The following is a 22,805-nucleotide window of genomic DNA, read 5'->3' on the forward strand; positions in this document are numbered from 1 at the left end:
CTGTGTACGTTGTTTTCCATAGAAGTTTGCTCCTGTCAGCTTTCTCCTCACCTTTGATTTTGCCAGTGATGTCACAGACGGGTGTATGTTACATCACGCCATGCTTCAGATGTTGTAGCATCTGGAAGAGACAGGCAGGAGAGGGAAGGCTGGTGGCACGGGAAAGGAGTTGTCACACGTACCCTCATTTTCAGTGACCTGCGAGGGTGTGGATGGGAGTACAGACGCTGCAGTATTTTAAGTGTAATATTTAACAAGCAATGTCAGTGGCTGTGCTCTTTAAGATAGCTAGCTTTGGGAAGTGCGTATTTAATCTTCTGTAATACAGCTCTGCTCTTACTTGAATAAATGTGTTCAGGGAGTATTTGCTATTTTGTAATGCAGGATTCCTCTCATGGCGGGACAAGAAGACCAGCAGCAGCAGCAGCAGGAGCAGCAGCAGCAGCAGGAGCAGCAGCAGCAGGAGCAGCAGGAGCTGTTAGACATATTTGATGAGGATGAAGCTGAGAAAGCTTTTCTGTTTACCAAGCCTATCTGCTTCTTAATTGTTGGAAAACCTGTAAGTTCTCTAACAGCCTCGATGGCTTCACCTCACCAGAATTACTCTGCCAGACCTTCTGTAACAACTTTAAGTTCTGAAGCAACTCAAAATGTATAACTTCTGGGTTTGATTCACCCAAAATAGAGAGCAAATGTGGGGGAAAAGTCAAATAGCAAATACTGTAAAATATTTGTCAGAAAAAAGGATATAAAGCTATTTAGAATGGGTTGAAGAAAGTTATTGGAGGTGTTGGTAGAAAGGAGCCCACTCCATTGCTCCCACAGTTCTGTCTGATTCAGTGAAATACATACGTACCTTTTACTGCTTCCAGGAGCTCTCTAGCTCAAGGCAGGAATATCTCCCATTCATTCCTCTGGTCTGGACATATATTTAGTTTATTTTCCATTATGGCTAGGTCTAGACAAGAAAGGCATCACCACAGTGACCAGGGCAGGAAAGGAGCAGCTGCTGCTGGGGCAACTCCCTGCTGCAGAAGAGGAGAGACTGGAGGGAAACTGCTAGACGGGGGAAGAGGAGGGTAAAGAAAGTTTAAAACAAAAGAAAAATAAGTAACGGGAAAATAACAAAACAAGTGTTACAAAAATGTTAAAAATTACTATTAAGACATTTGTTTTCCTGGTTTCTATAAACTTGGACTGGCACCTGCTGTACGTTCTCTAAAAATAAGTTCACTCTTTTCTCTATATAAACAGCAATTTAGAATTTATTGCTACAACTGGTAATGTATAATGAGAATAATGTGTAATGAGAATAATAGTAATAATGACTACTACCCTTAACATAAGGCTTGGGGATAACCTGCATGGAGCGGCAGTTACTACCATAAGACCAGCTGTATTTGACCAGCATTAAACTTTGAAAGAGAAGTTCTACATGATCCAGTTCACAGCTGTTGAAGGCATTCACCCTTGGACCGAGGTGGAGTTGGCGCAACCTGCAGGGAGGAGCCCTTCAGGTCCCCAACATCAGCTGGTGGAGTCGGATGAGGCAGAGGTCCACCTGGAGCTTCGCCTATACCAGCCCACATTCCCTTTAGGTTGAGCCCTTGGGTGCCAGAGCTGGCAGGTCTTAGGTGGGGGCCTCTGCTGAAGATCCCGTCAAAGAGGCTGGAACAAGAAGGGGACATCGAAGGCAGGCAGTGTTTGGGATGGTTAGAAGGCAGTCCAAGGTCAGCCAGAATTTGAGAATAACCAGTAGTCAGGTGGCAGGTCAGTCACAGGGAGAGTTCCAGCGGAGTCCAAGAAACATGCCGAGGTCAATACTGGGAAATCTGTCCAAGGAAAGGCAGGATGGAAAGGTAAGGAGGACAGAGCAACCAGAAGGTGAGGCAGGGAGACGTGGAACACAGAAGGGCTGATCTGAAGATGAAGACCACTGGAACCAAGGACAAGACGAAGGCTAGGAACTGAAGACAATGAAGATCAGGAACTAGAAACGCAGGAGGAATGTTAAGGCAATTCACACTATAAGCTGTAGGAAACCTGCTGCCAAGGTGAGGACTGAAGCAACACAGAGGCCTTTTATAGCCGGGGCTTGTGAGGTCATCAGTGGGCACTACAGGGAATTTCCCGTCATGAGCCTTTAAATTTGAAGCCGTCAGAGAAAGCCAGAGGAAGTGCTGGTGGCATCCCTGCCATGTGTTGCATCAGGAGCAAAGGAGCATGGCGGCCTACCGTGTGTCCACAGTGAAGTCTTCTGGCAGCGTGAGGGCTGAGGGTCAGTGCCCCAAGATTGGAGGTAAGGGCAGTGGTTCATGGGGAGAACCCACGAACCACCAGACACAACAACAGTTTAATAATGAATTCTCTTGTCTCTGTTTATTAAGGGGTAATTTCTTGATGAAAAAGTGCACAGGCAAATAAGTGTATCCTCTTACCCCGACAAGGCCTTTTTGTTTCGCCGCAGCTGGCTTCTTCAGGGAGAAGGTCACGCATACATCTAGGACTCTTATTATAGCAGTAGGAACAGTGAAACACTGCATATGTAATCAATGTAACAAGTGTAATATTACTAAAAGCAATGTTGATATATATAAGAAAATGTTTATAAGAAATTCTCTAAAAATCAAGACGTATAGACACTTACGCTGAGTAATGCTGCACTAGTCAAATGATGGCCATTTATAAAGCAGTGCTTCCATACATGAAATCTCCAAAGGCATTAAAAACCTCTATAAACAAAATAATCAATTAGATGCCTAAAGATCCGTATTATAAGACACAAGTTGTGTCATGGTTTATAATAAGATGTCTCCGAGAAAGATCTTTCTTCAAAAAAGCCCTAAAAAAGATTACTCTTCAAGAGAGTATTCCCCCCCAACCTAGATGTCAAGTGACTACCCTCAGCTCATTCCCCTTCAGCTGATGCCACCTGGTCTTCCACCCCCTTCCCTCTGACCCCTTAACTCAACCAGTCTCATTGCCCCTGATGCGTACCTTTCTTTCCCCTCCCCCTAAGATTTTTGTATTGCCCTTCCCATTTTTCCAATGGCTGCATATGTTTTATATTTTACTCTGCCCCGAACATCTGTTTGTTCATTTTTGTACCCCGCTTTGAACGTAGGAAGGGTGGGCAATAAGCATTTTTAAATAAATAAATAATATTCAATCCGTAAAAGTATTGATATAGAAAGGAAAGGCGTTCTCAGAAAGCAGTATACCTCAGCCTTTTTCCCACTATCCTTCACAGCAGGAACCACAAGGAGGCTGGGTCCTGGGGGACTTGGGTCACAATATCACAAACCTGCTGAGTCAGTTAGGGGCTCAATATAGGCGCATAACTAACTTCTATAATGAAAATTCTACAAAAACTGCATTGAGGCCACCAAGTGCCATAGTATTCCATTTAAAAATAAATTCTTTCTCTCAATGTTGCAGCTGCATAGAAATGTTGCCTCCTCTAGCAGATTGTAAACGTTGTTCATGAATGGTTACAGCCTAGCCAGTGTTTAACAATGGGAGAGTCAAGTTTCCTGGAGCATATACAGTGTGTCCTAGGTATATTTTTAAGCATGGACATTGAATAGCATATATGACTTCTGTACTAGTACAGTCAAAATATTCCCATAGTTGAAACTGAAAATTTAGAGTAGGTTGTTGAAATGTAAGAATTTGAAGGACATTTTCACATACAACACACTTCTGGCAAGAGGATTGTCCCACTGCTTCTGTAGCTGAGTGGTTCAACAGTCTCGGAGTTCTCATAACTAGTCTGTCATGGAGGTTTGATCCCCAAGTCTGGGCAAACATAGGTAAAGAATGGAAAACACTGTGAAGCAGTAAAATATGCCAATGTGATAAAATGTTTTTTTGTTTTTTATCCGATTCGTTGGAAAAAGAGATAACACACTGGTCGGTCTGTTGACTGACAAGCTTGATTGTGAAATAGCAAGTCTCTACTGCATAAAGGCCTCATTTGTACGCATTTCTAAGCACCTTCAATGGGAAACCTCTCATAAAGAACTTCTGAGTTATCTCAAAGGCAGCTAAGTCGCAGGAATTGGCCCATAGACACATAGATTCCTGGGGTGGAAACTGAAAGTATAACAAAGTGTTACGGAGCACACCTTTCAGACCCAGTTAGGAGCGCGGAGGTGCAGTCCCATCTCAAGGGAGGATGTGAGCCCTTGGATCACGGCGCAGCTCAGGGAGGAGCCCCAAGACACACGAGAGGTGATCAGGTACGATCATGGGTGGAGCAGGAGCAAGGCTGGACTGAAGACTAGGCAAGGAATAGCCGGAACAGGAACAAGGCAGGCTCAGCCCTCCACTGGACCTACACGCCCCAATGAGACCCAGCAACGCAATGCTGGTCTCGAGAGTAGTCCTCCGGCCACTCGATAGCCCTCCCAGACCTGCCACTTGGGAATGACGAGTGCGTGAGGCCAGATGGAGGCTGAGGGCAGGAACTCAAAGACTCAGACGAAGACTCAGGATACTCGGAGGATTCAGACGTAGGCTAGGATACTCAGACGAAGACTTGGATACTCAGAAGATTCACACAGTTACTCAGAAAACTCGGACAACGGTTCAGGTTGCTTGGAAGTTTCAGACAAGGACTCAGGAGTCAGGCAAAAGTACCGGGTGAGAACTGCTTTGCAGCGCGCCCTACACAGCCGCCCATGGCTGGTCGTGGACCATGCTGAATGCGAAGCAGACTCCAGGCAAAGAAGTGGAAGTTGAGACTGGAACATGACGAATATTCAATAGAGGCCTGCACAGGGCGCGCCCTACACAGCTGCCTGTGGCTGGTCATGGACCACGCTGAAGCGGGGCAGGTTCTGGCAGAGACTTAGTCATGGATGGATGCAGGCACAAGGGACTCCGAAGACCAGGACAGGATTCTCGGAAGTAAGGCACAGAAAAAGAAGTCTTCCAGAGGCTTGTGCTGCAGATGAGAAGAAGGCCTTGTACCACGAGGCGCCCTACACAGCCCCCCATGGGCTGGTCACGGATCACGACTGTGGCACGCCAGGAGAGGTGGACAGACGAGGGACCTGGGAACTGGATGAAGAGCTGAAGATGAGACGGACTGAGTCAAGACAGGAACATCGGACATCAGGAACATGGCACCTTAGAACACGGGACATCAGGACATCTGGACATCAGGAGAACTGGACATCTGGAACATCAGGAACAGGAGACAGGCAACGAGGGAGCTCCAATGAGGGACGAGACCAGGATCATCAAGGAGACGAAGTTCAGGAACATGAAGGACATGGGACAAAGATCCATCAAGGCACAGGAAGACCTCGGAGGTCCTGGATCCAAAAAAGACCACAGACGCTGTGAGGACTGGATCTGAAGGCACTGAGGGAAAGAAGCAGGGTCCATTTATAGGGCTGATCCAGCGAAGACTGATGACATCATTGCTGAGGGCCGCGGGGCTTTTCCCGCTGCTGGCCCTTTAAATATCAAAGAGAAGCCTGCGGCAGCGTCCTGCTGCGTGGGAGGCCAGGCAGGCAGTGGCATCGGCGGTGGCACCCCTGCCGCGAGAGGAGATGGACAGACAGTGGTTGAGATGGCTTCCCTGCCGCTCAACCGAGGACCCTGGCGGCGGCTTCAGCCGCAAGGGAGAGATGACAGCCGCGGACTCTGGGCCGTGCGAAGATGGCGTCGGCGGCAGCCTGCCGCAGAAGACAGGAGCAGCAAACCGGGCAGCAGCATAATTGAAGGGCGGCCGGCATGAGGTGAGTGAGGAGCCTGTCCACAGGATGGAGTCCGCAGCAGGATCCTAACACAAAGTATTCCTGTCTGTTGGTTTTGTGGTCCATTGTGGTAGCTAGTTTATGTTTATGTTTAATAATCCATAGATCAAGAAACGAGATCTGTTGGGTGTGATACTGTACAGCAAATTGCAAATGTGGATCATAAATAAATAAATATATATTAATCCAATGAGAAAACTGGAGTAGAGAAGTGACTGAGCCTTTCCAAATAAAAACAAATATTGTGTAAAACAAACCCATCTGTAACGGCGTCTCCAGGACACCCTATTTTGTCCAGAATAGATTATGTACTTTAAACTTTGGCGCAATATGTGGACTCGTTTTTAAGTCCTTTGGTGTCCCACAGCCAGTCCTACAAACAGGATTATTCACATTTTATACAGGTTTTACACTCTTTGGATCTCAATATAGAACCTTTGAGTCTAGCTTTTTGAGCATTATTTTTACAAACAAATTAGAGGAACGCCCATGGGAGCAACCATGGCCCCCTTCAGTGGCCTGTATGTATGTTGCGCACTTTAAAGAACAATCAGGCCGATTCAGTAAAAGTCGCGGGAGAGCGGGCGAGGCCTGCTCTCCTGACGCGCTCACAGGCCACTCTCCTGTGTGCATATTCAGGGGGGAAGAAGATGCAAATTAGGGCTCGCGATAAAAAGAGGCGCTAGGGACACTAGCGCGTCCCTAGCGCCTTCTTTTTGACAGGAGCGGCAGCTGTCAGCGGGTTTGACAGCCGATGCTCAATTTTTCCGGCATGGGTTCTTGAGCCCGCTGACAGCCATGGGTTCGGAAAACGGACGCCGGCTAAATTGAGCGTCCGTCTTCCGACCCGCGGGCCGCCGGCCGATTTAAAAATTTTTTTTTAAATTTTTGATTTTTTTTAAATTTTGGGGCCTCCGACTTAATGGGTGTACAGAAAAGCAGTTTTTTTCTGCTTTTCTGTACACTTCCCCGGTGCCGGCAGAAATTAGCGCCTGCCTTTGGGCAGGTGTTAATTTCTGAAAGTAAAATGTGCGGCTTGGCTGCACATTTTACTTTCTGTATCTCGCAGGAATAACTAATAGGGCCATCAACATGCATTTGCATGTTGCGGGCACTATTAGTTTCGGGGGGGTTGGACGCGTGTTTTCGATGCACTGTATAAGGTCGATGCTTACTGTATAAGGTCACATATTGCTCTCTGGGTTCGTTTCATAGATGACATTTTTTGTGGCATTAGTGGTATGGGATCTGTTTAATGTTTGGGTACTTGCCAGGTACTTGTAACGTGGATTGGCCACTGCTGGAAACAGGATGCTGGGCTAGATGGGGCCTCAGTCTGTATGGCAAGTCTTATATTCTTATGAAGGTAGTAAAGCAGTGTGACATGGGGTGACCAAGGCTAGAAGGATACTGGGCTGCTTAGAGCGAGGCTTAACCAGCAGGAAAAAAGGAGGTGCTAATGCCCTTGTACAGGTCACAGGTGAGGCCTCACCTGGACTCTCGTTTCAGTTCTGGAGGAGCAGGTCAGAGAAAGGCAACTAAGATGGTTCAGGGTCTGGCTCAAAAGACATGAGGTGTGACTTAACGATGAAATATGTTTACCCTGGAGTGGAGAGACAGGGGAGATATGGTAGAGACTTTTAAATACCCTCACAATATACAGAAGCAGTAGAACTAGGGGTCATGATATGCAGCTCCAGGGGGATAGGCTCAGGACCAATGTCAGGAAATATTTCTTCACAAAAAGGATGGTGGATGCCTGGAATGCCCTACTGGAGGAAATGGGTAAGGCAAGAATGGCAATAAAATTCAAACGGGCATGAGAGAAGCACAAAGAAATCCTGGAGAGAAGAGGATAAAAATAAAGCACTGGGGTAACTTTTCTGCATGGGGGTTGGAGTTGGATTTTTAGATTTAATTACTCAAATTTCCAAATCCGAGCTTTTGGTGAGTTACAGTTCAGGTACTGTAGTTCTCTCCCAGCCCAAGAGGATTTACAATCAACATTCCCTGTATGCTGTGCACGTGTACCCTGGTCATGAAACAAGGGCACAAGGAAAACATAGCATACACAAGAAAAGGAAAATAGAATAGGGTTTCACAATACGCTCTGCACAAATTTGTTTACTTCGTTGAACACAACACAGCCAGCATAAAATTAGAGGGAGCCCTGCTTACAATCTAAGTTGTACCTGATCTAATGGGAGGATGAAATGAATTGCCAAAGGTCAGAAGGAGTGGCAGTGAGATAGAAACCTTGGCATCCCTGCTTCTCCGCCCACTGCTCTAAATACTAGGCTGCTACTCCACTTACCTGCGCGAGTGGAAGTAACCCTAAAAGGAAAGCAAGAGGGTAACCCATATGGAGCGGGGGGGGGGGGGGGGGGTAACCTGCATGGAGCGGCAGTTACAACCCTAAAAGGATGGCAAGGGGGTAATGAGTATAGCGTGGCAGTTGCAATCCTAAACAGAAGGCAAATGGGGATAACCTGCACAGAGAAGCTGTTATAACCCTAAAAAGAAGGCGAGGGAGTAACGAGTATACAGCATGGCAGTTACAATCCTAAATAGAAGGCGAAGGGGCAACCTACATGGAACGGCAGTTACAACCCTAAACACCTCGTTGGGCAGACTGGCTGGCTATTCTGGTCATTTACCATGAAGCTGACTTATGCATCCTTTAAGAGAAAACAAACATTGCAAATATTGAAACAAGGTGGATCTGCTGTGCTAGTCTGGGAATGGGAGAATGGTGGCCTAAGATCCTATGTAAAGGGGTTTCAGATTTTGTTTTACAAAATATACAGCCTCTGAGCTGTGTTTTTTAAAACATAGGATGTGATTCTTTTTCTGTAAATCGGGAAATACGTTTTGAGACCTGAATTATTAAATGTGAGAGTTGTAAAATACCTTGCTTCCTCTGTTTATGAAAACCTTGTCATTTTTTTACCTTAGAGCTCTGGAAAGGCAACACTAGGGAAGATGATTTCACAGGCCTGGAACTGCAACCTCATTGAAGGTATCAGCAATGATTTACTGAAATGAATGTTAATATCTACACTTATGTATCTGTCTCTCTGAAGACTAATTGCTATTCCTGATCACAGACTTGCTAGACTTTGGAAGCTCTCATGGAAGGCATTTCATAGAGACAAGGACTCCCTTAGTCTCCCACTGAGCCACATTACAGCAGGAAAGCTATTTTGTGAGACAAAGCTGAAAATGCTGACATTTCTCCTGCCCTTCTCCTCTTTTTTTTCACCTTCAAAGTGCCTCACAGGTGGTATTGCCCAGCCGGCCTCCGAGGTACATCCTTATTGCCACTGTCTGACAGACACCAGTATCTTTTTCCCTTCCCTCCCTGCACCTGTGATATGCCCAGGCCTGATCATTGCTCCTAGGCAGGGGATCCAAATCTAGATCCAGACACTGCAGCCAAGCCTTGGGATGGGACCCACCCTTCTCTTACCTCCCTCCAACCAACCCTGATACCTACATTATTTTATCAACAAGTCATAATGTATATATGTTATATGCTATAATTTTATTTTTCCATGTATTTCTGTTACAGTTGTTACCATGAAACCGATGTGATATCTCGATTGAATGTCGGCATATAAAATAAATAAATAAATAAATAAAGTGCTAAATTTTGTATTCAGAATGTAGGACGCTTGGAAGCTCTGTGACACTTTAGCCTTTTTCTATTGAATGCAGGAAATATATTTTCCCATTTCTCTGAGGATAATGTCTCTAACTGGGTTTCTTTTACACACATTATGACAGGAGTCAGCTTCACTTGTAAGCCAGTGCATGTTGGATATGATCTCAAATTTACTGCTAATGACCTTCTTTATACTTTCATTATGCCAAAGAGATCTTCCTGTTATGATTCTGCCTGCTGTGCAGCCTTCCCTCCACTAAGGGTCCTCAGCGAGTACTGGTCCCAACTGTGCAACTTACCTCCTTACTGATCACCTGATGCCTCAGCCCCAATCCTACTTAACTCAGCCTGAACAGTCCTTCAGTGCCTCTTCATGGAGTCACCTTGGCTCTTTGATCTGGCCAGCCTTATCATGCTATAATCTTGCCTTGCAGCCTACCCAGGCCTTCTCTTTTGCCTGGTGGCCTATCTGAGCCTTCTGCCTTGCTCTATACTCTACATTAGCTTCCTGCCTTGCTCTGTGGTCTATCTTGGCCTCCTGCTGTGCTCTAGAGCCTATCTTGGCTCCCTATCTTGCTCTTTAGCCTTCCAGGATTCCTTACTGCATTCTGTAGCTTTCTAGCCTCTTCTGCCTTGCTCAGTAACCTTCTGGGCCTAGCTTTCATGCCGTGTGGTCTCTGGGCCTACTAGGATTTCTTTGCCCAGCCCCTGTTGGGCTTTCTTGCTTCCTGTTGCCGGTCTTGTCCTGTCCTTGTCTAGTCCTTGCCCTGCCCAGTACATTTCCGTCCCTGGTCTATTTCCCAGGCCTTACCCTTATTCTTGGTTCGAGCTCAGCCAGTACCTGTATCTAGCTCCTAACCAGTACCTATATCCAGCTCCATGTCTGTACCTGTACCCAGTGCACAGCATTGATGTTTGCCAGGAGGAAAGTCCCACTGGCCTCCAGAACCCAAGGGTTTAACTTGCGGGGAGGGGCTGGTTAGGCAGAAGATCTTCTCCAGTCCTGCCCTGCAGTCTTGTACCTCTTCCATGAAGGTGCTCCCTGACTCCAGCCTACCAGACTGTGACACTTCCGGAGTTCAAAAGATTGAATATGTACAAGCAACATATCAAAGTGTGCTTGGAAGCTCTTTTTAATCAAGCCAATGACAGCCAATCAGTTCGGTCTGTTTCTGTGTCTTTCAGTCACATTTTTTTGGTCTCTGATTGCAATTGTTGAGGATCATACGTTGTACAGAATAGTCACTTGGCACTGACACCTCTATTAGTAATGCAATTCTTTTGTCTTTTTTTCTCCTATACCACTATTTGGTTTTCTTGCATCAAGATTTTTATCTGTTGGCATGTGAATGTCCTAGCTGATTACAACTTCATTTTCTACTGTTCTCTGTTTCATGATCCCAGTACTTTTCTGGTACAGTGATGTTATAGTATTTACACAGTTTCTATTGGATGAGCCATGCTACGTTATGCATTTCTGTATGCAGATATCAGTTTTTGATCCACATATGATTGTTTACTAGTCTAGTTCTTTAAAGAGTTTTTTCCTCCTATTTTGCAAATTGTGTTACTTCTTTCTCCAAATCTACTAGTGGATTCTCATGCATTTGTTCTGTTTGTCAGAAAACTTGTCCAATTATAAGGATGGAGACCAGTTCTGGCCATTCACTTTCATATTTCAGTACTTCTTGAGTATTTGTGTCTGATGCTGTCAAGTATACCTGGAGGCCTATGTTGGTAGCTCTTTAAGTGTAATCTTTTTCTAGAAGACCCATAAAGCCTTAAACTCTTTTTGTACAATCTTGTCATACACTGGTTCTTATAGGTTTCATGAGGAGCTTGGAGGAGTATTCTTGTTCTTGCATCCAATTTTTCACAATATTAATGGGGTGTGTGGTAACTCGAGTGGTAGTGGCTTGGGAACATCTAGAGAAAAAATGAGGCAGACTCTGGCTGTTCCTTAAGTGCAGTTTATTTACAGTGAAAACAAAGTGCAGTGCAACGCAAAACAACCAATTTAGGAAGCTCACCTTGACTTCAGGCATTGCACAATCCTAAGCCTAACAGGTCGTACACTTCCTGTCACTCTCAAACCTTAAGCGTAGCAAGTCTTAGTGTAGGGTCGGTCTCTGATGTTTCCCAGGGACCTGCCTAAACCTTCTAGACCCTGAGGTCTTATACTGTGGTGAAGGGCTCCTCCATTCCCCCAGAATTCCCTATGGGTCTGAACCTTAAGGAGGTCTGGGTGAGACTGCTGTGCCCGGTCCCTTATAGTGGTCTTAGGTAGTTTCTGTATACTCCCTCACATACCCTCCTCCTCAGCTCAACCTTGCCAGGATAAGTGTCTGCCTGTACAAGGGAGACACTCTCTTGACTGGAAATCTGCATGGGCATTCTCCCTTCCTGCTCTATGTCGGATCTTTAGTTGAAGGGCTGTAGAGCCAGGAACCATCTCATCACTCTCAGGTTGGACTTCTTGTTCTTATTCATCCATAGGAGCAGTTGGTGGTCCATTATGAGTGTAAACTGCCATCACAGCAGGTAATCATGCAAGGCCTCTAAGGCCCACTTGACCGCCAAGGCCTCTTTTTCCACTGCCTTTCTTGTGGCATCAACTTCCGATTAATGTATGCCACTGGATATTCTTGACCATCCCTCTCTTGGACTAAGATGGCTCCCAAGCCACTCTCAAACAAACGTAGCAGGTCATAGCATAGGGTGGGTCTCTATTTGTTCCCTGGGGCCCGCCTAACCCATCTAAGCTCTGAGGTCTTATACTTTGGTGAAGGCTCCTCCATTCATCCAGGATTCCCTGTGGGTCTAAATCTTAAGGAGGACTGGCCGAGATTGCTGTGCCTGGTCCCTTAAGGTGGTCTGAGGGAGTTTTCTGTATACTCCCTTACAGAGTGACTATGATTTCAAAGCTATATGAGAGTGCAGGGATTGCAAACCAACTGATGGTTTGTATCTTATTCCGTGTAGTTAAAGCACTTTTTAATATCAGTTTGTCTCCTGCAGTACACTGTTCTGATGTTTTCTTTCAGTGATTTGGGCTACATTGTTGAACCTTCCTCTTCTAGATATTTATATATATCTTCCTCCTCAAGTTCCTATATATTGCAGTCTTCAGTCTTGAAGATACTTCTGTTTTGCTTAATTTGAGAAAAGTCACCAAAGCACATATGTCCAGGCCGAATGTCATTCTGATGTTAACTGAGAAGTTCTTATTTATTTATTCATTCATTCAATTTGATATACCACTTGATTATTAAAAATCTCCAAGCAGTTTACAATAATAATAAGCAACATAAAATTCAATCATATAATCATACCAATAAAACAATAAAAATACAAAATTAAGAAAACTTAATCAAAACCATAAAAATGCTAAACTTCTACGCAACAACCCTATCACCTAATCCACCTATAAAAACAACTTCTTAATTCCCAAACCATTTAGACATCCTACTGATCTCCCCATCAGGTCCCTGCTATCTCCCACACCATATATTCTCTGCCCAAAGCATACACAAACAGCCAGGTCTTCAATAGCTTACAAAACATCAAATAATCATTAATGTGCCATATTTCCAAAGGTACCCTATTCCACAAAATAGGCACAGCACAGTGAAAAACTATGCTGCATGTGACCACTATTCTGATCTGTGACTGAGTTGAAGTCTTCAACAAATCTTATTCTTGGAAGCAGCAAAACGCCTTTTTGGTTGGTGGGGGGGGGGGGGGGTGTCTACCTATCTCTGCCCCATCTGCGTCCCCACTCCCACTGCCAAGTTCTTACTTTATGTTTATTTATTTATTTAAAACCTTTTTTATACCGGTGTTAGTGTGACCATCACATCGGTTTACAATACAAAATGAATAGAAAATACAATTAACAAGGGAATAAAACAGGTGGGCGAAGAGAAACGCGGGAAAGCAGTGTTTACAGTTAATGTCATTCTTTCTTACATACATTCTTCGCATAAATCATAGCGTATAATTATTCCTTCCCAGACCAACCAATAAAATGCTTGATGTTAGAAAACCCCTGGGGTCTTCTTTCTACCTATGGTAAGGGATGGCCTACCAAAAAGAAAAACAGCATTACTAATAGAAGTGTCAGTACCAAGCGACTTTTCTGTACTATGTATGCAGAGAGAGAGTAGATCATCAAGTACATGAGATGTAATCAGAGACCAGGAAAATGGGGTCTAAAGATACAGAAATAGTCTAATTGTTTGGGTACTACTCACCTGATTAAAAAGAACAGCCAAGCTCACCTCAATATTTCACCCCAGTATTTACCTCTTGGGGAAGTGGGAGATGGACGAATGGTAAGGGTTTGTATGTGGTGAACTCTCTCAGGGCCGGTGCAAAGGTATTAGGTGCCCTAGGTGAATATTACACCCTTGCACTCCCCACCCCCGTGTCCTCAACACATACAATAATTTGGCATCAAATTATAATAAGGAGGAAAGCTGTCCTGCACCTGCATCGCTGGTATGAAAATTGGGCTCTGCCCCTCTATACTATCTAACTCCATCCCTCTCTCTCACTGTATTGTCTAGACCAACCGTTACTACCATATATTTATTTATTTTATATACCAACATTCAATCTCAATTGAGATATCACACTGGTTTACATTCAGGTACTGTAGGTATTTCTCTATCCCCAGAGGGCTTACAATCTAAGTTTTTATACCTGAGGCAATGGAGGGTAAAGTGACTTGCCCAAGGTCACAAGGAGTGACAGCTGGACTTGATTCCTGGTCTCCTGGTTCATAGTCCACTGCTCTAACCACTAGGCTATTCCTCCTCCTGAGGAATGATAATGATATGATAATTGAGCTCTGCTTCTCTCTCTGGCTGTACTCTCCAGCTCTACCCCCTCTCTTTTTCTCTGAATAGTCAGTCTAGTCTTTACTATCGCACAGTACATTCAAGCTCAGATGCACTCTCTACTACCACACATCTCAATTACATACTTCCTACACTTCATAGTATTTTCCTATCCTTGGACGAGCTTTTACTACTAGTTTATAACAGATTTTACCATGAAAATTATATTCAAAGTACAGTCTTTTGAGGTAAAATTATCACTTACAATAACATGTATATTATATTTACATACACTGCTGTGGTGCCAATGAGGAAACCCTGCAAAAAAAACCCACTTGGAACCCATATGGTATTAAGCCTATTGTAAAGTTTGGGCTGGGCCCTCAGAAAACCATAAGTAAACTGAACTACAATTGCAATTTCCCTGTACATACCCAGATTAGTCCAGACCATGTGTTATGCCTCCCTTCCAGCAGGTGGAGACAGAGAAAAACTTGAAAGGCACCCTCACTTAACCTGGTGTGCCTCCTGCATCCCTTCAGTATTTGTCTACAGCAGATGGAGGTGGTGCAAACCCTGCAGGCTTGCCCTGTTTCTGGGATTTAGACTATCCCTTAAATTAACTAAGAGTGAACTAGCTATAAAGTTTTGAATCAAGCAAGTTAAAAAAAAAAAGTTCTTCTGCAGAAGGGAGTGTTTTCCCAATCCTCGCAGGGGGTTGTTAGATCCTGCGGGGTCATCCCCTCTTGTGGCAGGTTATTGGTAACCTCGTGGGGCTCCAGCCAGGTAAGGAGCTGGGGAAGAGATTACCAGTGGTCCGGTCCCTCTCTTACCCCGCGGCTATCCTCAGCGTATAAAAAACAAAAATCAAAATTTTTGAAAATTTTTCTTTTTTGGTCGCCTGCAATCCAGGACCTCTCCCAGACCGAATCGCCAAATTTTTGACTAATTTCACCGCAATTTGGGCTGTTTTTCCCCCTCCACAATGCCACGGCCATCTTTGTGTGTGGCATGTGGAGAATCATCCATGCAGCATTCCCACTGCCTTCCGGGAAGGGAAGGCAGCTCTTTTACTGGGTCTGCAGCATTAACTAAGCCCCAAGGGGCTCAAAAATGATCTGCTTCCCAGGAGCCTCGGGCTGACCCGTTTCCCCTTAGTGCAGAGATGGCAGCCATCTTAAACACCTTTGCTGCAGCTCAGGCAAGGGCTATGAGGGAGGGGGAGCTTCCTCCAGTGCTGTCACCAGTCCCTGCCAGTCCTGATGATAATTCTGATCAGGACCAGGATTTTTTCCAGGAGGACCCTGATATCCCAGGGGGAGATGATGTTGATTCTGATTTCCTTTTCTTTAGATTTTGTCCTCCTTATGCATAAAGCCTTTCTGGTTTCCAGGTCTCCGCAAGGTGGTGCTTTGTTGGTGAGACCTGCGCAGGGACTGGCCCCCAAGGTACCCAAGCGCACAGATGTGCCCGCGTTTCTATGGGTTGCAAAGTTAAAAGGCTTCTTGACTTCAGGAGGAGCAGCTGCTCCGTAGGTTCCGGGCTGTCCAAAAGTCCCTGGGGGTCCAGCGGGGGTCCAGGAGCGATCTCGTCGTCAGCTGCCAGTAATCAAAATGGCGCCGATAGCCTTTGCTCATACTATGTCACAGGGGCTACCGGTGCCATTGGTCAGCCCCTGTCACATGGCAGGAGCACAAGATGGCGCCGATGGCCATGTTACAGGGGCTGACCAATGGCACCGGTAGCCCCTGTGACATAGTAGGTCAGAGGCTATCGGTACCATTTTGAGCGAGGCAGGCACGCCGGGACAAATCGCTCACGGGACCCCGCTGGACCGCCAGGGATGTTGGTAAGTCTTGGGGAAAGATCAGGATGGTGTGGGGGGTTGTATTTAATGTTTTGTAGTAAGTTTTAATGCTTGGGGTGGGGTTTTTTTTAGCTTCATTTTCCTGTGTCGTTTTTTGGGCCGGTTTTGGTTTTCCCCGTTTAGTTTTTCCAAAAAACTAACCGAGGAAAACCGAACTTTACCCCGAAGCGTCCGGCTCAAAAAACAACCTGGTAGTAAAAAACGAAGCTCATCTCTATTGGATGGTGATGACCCGAAGGTGGTCCGTTTGTTCCAGAGAGAGGAATTAGAACCTCTTATTCCTGCAGTTCTTTCTGAGCTCGGGGGTGGAGCTCCCCCTGCAGGCTCCGCCGCAGGACTTGGTGAACCCAGTTCTGGTGGGATTGAGAACGCTGCCCCGAGCTTTTCCTTTCCATCCCATGCTTCAGCAGCTGATGACCTGGGGGTGGGATGCTCTGGATGCTGGTTTGCGCGTTGGCCAGGCCATGGATAAGCTGTTTCCATTACTAGATGAGTTTCTGGAGCTCCTGCGGTCCCCAAAGTGGATGCTTCAGTCTCCAATGTTGTTAAGCAGACCACTATTCCAGTCGCAGGTTCGGCGGCTCTAAAAGGTCTTCAGGACCGCAAGCTAGAAGTACTGCTTAAGCGCATCTTTGAGGTGTCGGCCCTAGGTATCCGGGCAGCGGTGTGTAGCAGTTACATGCTGTGTGCGAGCCTGCGCTGGGTCCAGCAATTGCTGACGTCTAGAGATCTTCCTCTGGGAGAATCAGAGCAGGTGGAAATTTGGAAGCTGCGGTAGCATATGGAGCGGATGCACTATATGACCTGCTCCGCACTTCCTCTAGCACCATGTCGACGGCACTGTCGGCAAGGCGGCTTTTGTGGCTCTGAAACTGGTCAGCGGATGTTTCCTTTAAGGCTCAGCTTGGGGCTATTCCATTTAAAGGTGGTTTTTTATTTGGTGAGAATTTGGAGCAGTTGATAAAGTCCCTGGGAGAGTATAAAGTTCACAAGTTACTAGAGGACAGACCGAAACCCTCCAGAGGATTTCTATCATCCTGCTCTTGTTTTCAGGGGCAACATAGGTTTCGGCAGAGCAGGCCGCAAGCGGCCGGACAGCGGCAACCAGTGGCCAGAAACCAAGTCTGGTCCTCGTCCTTTCGAGGCGCAGAACCTCCAGGGAGGGTGGTTCTTCCTCCTCCCTCGCCTCCAAGACTACACAATGAAATGGAGCTGGCCCATCCCTTGATTCCTCGGGTTGGGGGTCGCCTGTCCCGGTTTTACGAGGCACAGAATTAGTTCTGATCAGTGGGTGCTAAGCATAACAGAACGAGGCTACGCTTTGGAATTTGCTCGACCTCTCAGATTTCTACTTAATATCCCCATGCGGTCCCCAGGTCAAACGGCAGATTGTCCGTCAGACTCTCGAGCGTCTCCTGGCTCTCGGTGCTGTGAAACCGGTTCCTCCAGAACACTGGAGGACAGGGAGGTACTCCATTTACTTTTGTAGTTCCAAAGAAAGAGGCATCCGTCCGACCAATTTTGGATCTCAAGAAGGTAAACAAGTCTCTCAAGGTGCCGCATTTTCGCATGGAGACTCTGTGTTCCATCATCGCAGCAGTTCGCAAGGTAGAATTTCTGGCCTCTCTGCATCTGATGGAGGCATATTTACACATTCCCATTCACGAGGATCAGCAGAAGTTCCTTCGCTTTATGGTCCTGGGAATGCATTATCTATTCTGCGCTCTGCCGTTCGGTCTTGCGACTGCCCCCCATACGTTCACCAAGGTCATGGTGGTTGTGGCAGCGTCCCTCCGGAGACAAGGCCTTTTCTCATTCATCCCTACCTAGATGATTGGCTCATCAGGGCGAAGTCGAGGGAATGTTGTCTGGAAGCGATCCACAAAGTGACCGCTCTCTTGGAATCCCTCGGATGGGTAATCAATCAGCCCAAGAGCAACCTTGTCCCTTCTCAAACATTGGAGTTTCTGGGAGTCCGGTTCAACACTACAGTCAGGAAAGTTTTTCTTCCGATGGACCGAATGCACAAGCTGATGGGGCAAGTTCGTCGCATGTTGGCTCTTCCATTGCCCAAAGCCTGGGACTACCTTCAAGTTCTCGGCTCGATGGCATCTACTCTGGAGGTGGTTTCCTGGGCTTTTGCTCATATGAGACCGTTACAATGAGCGTTTTTTTCCCAGTGGAATCCCAAGTTGGAGAATTTCCAATTCCCGTTTCCACTCACTGATCACGCCAGGTCCAGTCTTGGGTGGTGGCTTTGCCCACACAACCTGTCTCAAGGGGTGGATTTAGAAGTCCCAAACTGGATAGTGGTGACCACAGCTGCTAGCTCTCAGGCTGGGGAGCTGTCAGCCAGTATCTTTCAGTGCAGGGCAGCTGGTCCCCGGAGGAGTCCAGATGGTCGATCAATCGCCTAGAGACCAGGGCGGTTCGCTTGGCCTTGCAACACTTTCTTCCCCAGTTACGCCATCAGGCGGTTCACGTCTTATCCGACAATGCGACGACGGTGGCCTACTTCAACTGTCAAGGAGGCACCAGAGGTCAAGCCGTAGCCGATGAGGCGGAGCTGCTCATGGCTTGGGCGGAGCAAAATCTGGCGATGATTGCGGCATCTCACATCGCCGGGAAGGACAACATCCAAGCAGACTTTCTAAGTCGCAGGCGCATAGATCCAAGAGAGTGGGAGCTCTCGGACCAAGCAATAAATCTCATTTCTCGCAGGTGGGGGAATCCCCACATGGACTTGATGGCAACGCGAGACAATGCCAAGGCTCCTCGCTTCTTCAGTCATAGAAGGGATCACAGCGCAAAGGGGGTCGATGCGCTAGTACTACCCTGGCCAACGTCGGTTCTCCTTTACGTGTTCCCTCCTTGGCCTCTGGTGGGCAAGGTGCTTTGCAGGATAGAGGTCCACCCAGGGACTGTAATCCTAGTGGCTCCTGAATTGCCCCGCCGCCCGTGGATCGCGGACTTAATCAATCTGGCTGTGGACGGGCCTCTGCAACTCAGACATCTTCCACATCTTCTTCATCAAGGGCCTATATATTTTGACCAGGCAGATCGCTTTTGTCTAGCGGCCTGGATTTTGAAAGGAGGAGATTAAGGAAGAAAGGATACTCTGAGGAAGTTATCACTACACTGCTACAAGCCAGAAAAACATCTACCTCTCTCTCGTATATTAGGGTGTGGAGAGTTTTTGAGACATGGTGTCGTGAGCGAGACATTCTTTCCAGACACGCTACAATTGCTCAGATGTTAGCCTTTTTGCAAAATGGTTTAGCCAAGGGCTTGTCTTTTAACTCCCTCTGGGTACAAGTAGCGGCCCTAGGCACTCTGGTTGGTAGCTCGGTGGTGTCACATCCAGATGTGATGCATTTCCTCAGAGGAGTAAGACATTTGAAGCCCCCTGTCCGTCCGGTATGTCCGTCGTGGAGTCTTAAATTTGGTACTTTGCGTATTGTGTGATCCGCCATTTGAACCCCTTAAAACAGTGACATTGAGGATTTCACCTTGAAAACGGTGTTTTTGGTGGCTATAATCTCAGCTCGCAGAATTTCTGAGTTACAGGCTCTCTCTTATAGGGAACCTTTTTTGAGGATCTCTGATTCGGGGGTGTCTCTTCGAACTGTTCCGTCTTTTTTGCCCAAAGTGGTTTCATCCTTTCATTTAAGCCAATCAGTTGAGCTTCTGGCTTTTCCTAATTTGTCAAACGATGTACAACATGCACGAGAGCTTCGTCAGTTAGATGTTCAGCGTTCCTTGTTACGTTACTTGGAGGTCACAAATTCTTTCCAACTCTCATATCATTTATTTGTCATATGGAGCGGTCCCAGGAAGGGTCACAAGGCGTCTAAGGCGACGATTGCACAATGGTTGAGAGAAGCCATTTTCTCTGCATACATTTGTAAAGGAAGACCTGTTCCTGAGGGCCTAATGGCCCATTCTATTCATTCTCAAGCAGCTTCGTTGGCAGACTGCCAGCTGGTATCGCCTCAGGAAATTTGCAGAGCTGCTACTTGGAAGACACTCCACACATTTGCTCGCCACTACCACATGGAAGTTCAGGCTCCCAGGGATTTTGGCAGTGGCATACTGTGTGTGGGACTTGCGAAATCCCACCTGGTTTAGGGAAGCTTTGGTATATCCCATGGTCTCGACTGATCCAGGTACGTACAGGGAAAAGAAAATTGGTTCTTACCTGATTAGTGTCCACTCTCTCACACAAACTCACACTCTCACAGTCACACACTGACACTCATACTCTTCTCCCCCTCCGGGACACACAGCAGCAGTAGCCTCCACCTTCAGCCCATGCAGTCAATGGAAGTCCTCCTCTTTCCTCCCAGGATGTGAGCCGACGCTGCTCCTTTTCCTTCCAGCTGAGGAGAGTGCACCTCATCCTTCCCACCTGGTGCAAGCCCGGGTAACATGATGTCCTTTTCTGGGTCCATGAGGAAGAGAAGAATAAGGAGCCACAATCATTGCAGTCATGCCACTGCTGTGCCACCTCCAAAGGTTGTGTCCGTCGGTTCCCGACGCCCTCTCTCCGCCCTCCTCACCTCTTTGGCGCCTCCCTCTTCACCCGTGGGAAGATTGGCTGCCGCGGCATTTCTCTGCCGAGGTCCTCCGGCGTCCCTGGACCGGCTCCACGCTGCTGACCGCCATGTTTCCTGGAGGCCTAGGGGTGAGCGTGCGGCTCGGCCCCGACTGAAGAACTGGCAATGGCGCGAACCTCAGAGGCGTCCCCCGAAGATGACGCCACCTGCAACGGACATATAAGATCTTAGAATTTGCTAACAGATCGAGGTAGCAAGGATAAGGATACGAAAAAGGATTCGTTCTATCTATGCTACTCTGCCTTCTCGGACTAACCAGGGGTACCCGCTCCTCGGGGACCTCGCTCTCTCTCTTACTTTGTAGATTGCAGTCTGGAACCGGTACTTGCTCCTCGAGGGCCCTTGTTCCCGGACTTCTTAGAATTCACTTCTGCCTGGAAGTCAGCACTGCCTACTACATCTGTGAGTTACCATCGCTCTCTCAGAGCTTTCCCCGGAACCAGGTACTCACTCCTCGAGGGCCTATACTTTCCAGCTCCTGGGCTTCTATGAGACATTGTGTGAGTCTTGCCATCTGGTTCGGTACATGAACTCTGCTTACCCTGCCTACTCACTATATTTCAATTTCTCTACAGCTCAGCCTCCAGGGATCGCTGTTCCAGCTTCTGAGGGACTACAGCCCAGCCGGGTATTCCAGCTCACTACTGCCACATTTGGTGGTTCAGTATACTGTCTAATAAAATAACTAGTGTGTGTTTGCTCCATACTCTGAGCCTGACCAGTGGTCCCTCTCGGGGTCTTCCCCGAGGGGCGTGGTCATCTGCCACTGGTACAAGGATCCACCCACAACTCTCCTATATACTACAGAATGCTAACTCCTATCTGATTGCTCCTCCCATCAGATAGTGGTTTCAGAACAGATTGCTAATTTCCAAGCAGACTGTTAACTGTGAACTGAACAGATTGCTAACTCCATGGATCCGGCACAACTGAGTGCTCTGCAGGCCATACCGGGCCTGGCCCAGCGCATTGTTGAGCAGCAAGACGCCTTGGAGAAACGTACTGCAGCATTTCATCAGCTACACACACCGAAGGTTCAAGGCACAACCTCCAACCAAGAAGGTCAGTCACCGGAGGTAACTTTGAAGACTGCTGTACCACTGGCGGCTCCAATCCGCTTTTCCAGAGAAATCCAGAAGACCTGGGGCTTTCTGAACCAGTGCTGCATGCACTTTGCCTTACAGCCGTCTCTATTTCCTACAGATCTCTCCAAGACTACCTACATCCTTTCATACCTGGATGGTAGGACTCTGTCTTGGGCATCCACCTTGTGGGAACGCAAGGACTCTATTTTGCAGGACATAGAATGATTTATGGACTTGTTTAAATCCATTTTTGATGACCCTGCTCGAACTACTGTTGCCGGTTCTGCTTTAGTGGATTTGAAGCAAGGCAGCAGATCTTTGGCTGAATTTGCCATAGAGTTCAAAACTCTTGCAGCAGAACTCCGCTGGTACCCCAGATGTTTCAAGACTATCTTTTTCAGAGGCCTGGATAAACGTTTGAAGAATGAGCTGGCCGCTCGCCAGTCACCTGACTCACTGGATGAATTAATAGCCTTGGCCACTAGAATTGATCAACGACTCCGGGACAAGGTGAAGGAACTCCGACCTAGGGTGTTACCCGGGTTGAAACAGGCCAGTGTTGTCTCTACACCTTGGATGGTTCCAGTAGTCCCTGCTGCCAATACAGATGAACCTAGGCAACTTGGTCGTGGACACTTGACTTCAAAGGAGAGAAGATTTCGGAAGAAGCGCGGCCTTTGCATGTACTGTGGTCAACCCGGCCAGGATGTTTCTACATGCTCCATTCATCCGGGAAACGGACGGGCCTATGTCCCGCAGGAGGGCTGTTCTTAGGCCATACCGCGACATCTCCTCCGCTCTCTCTCCCAGTCTCTTTGATCTACGGACCGATCACGGTTCAGACTCCTGCCCTGGTGGACTCAGGGGCAGGAGGCAACGTCATTCTCAGACGTCTAGTGGAAGACCTGAGGAGTCCCTTCATCAAATTAGAAGATCCACTATTGTGTTACAACTTGAAGTGGGC

General features: G+C 47.1%; 1 protein-coding gene across 6 annotated transcripts in view; it reads left to right on the forward strand.

Annotated features, from left to right (window-relative positions):
- Positions 1-22,805, forward strand: part of AK9 (adenylate kinase 9) — an 829,950-nt gene that overhangs the window by 11,587 nt on the left and 795,558 nt on the right. For all 6 annotated transcript variants that reach the window (XM_029595283.1, XM_029595287.1, XM_029595288.1 and 3 more), the window contains exons 2-3: positions 385-559; positions 8,724-8,787. In XM_029595283.1, coding sequence (XP_029451143.1) covers positions 395-559; positions 8,724-8,787 — 229 coding nt within the window. In that variant the 5' untranslated portion in view covers positions 385-394. The remainder of the gene's footprint in view (positions 1-384; positions 560-8,723; positions 8,788-22,805) is intronic.

Source organism: Rhinatrema bivittatum, chromosome 3 (assembly GCF_901001135.1).
Source record: "Rhinatrema bivittatum chromosome 3, aRhiBiv1.1, whole genome shotgun sequence".
In the NCBI taxonomy this organism is placed as follows: domain Eukaryota; kingdom Metazoa; phylum Chordata; class Amphibia; order Gymnophiona; family Rhinatrematidae; genus Rhinatrema; species Rhinatrema bivittatum.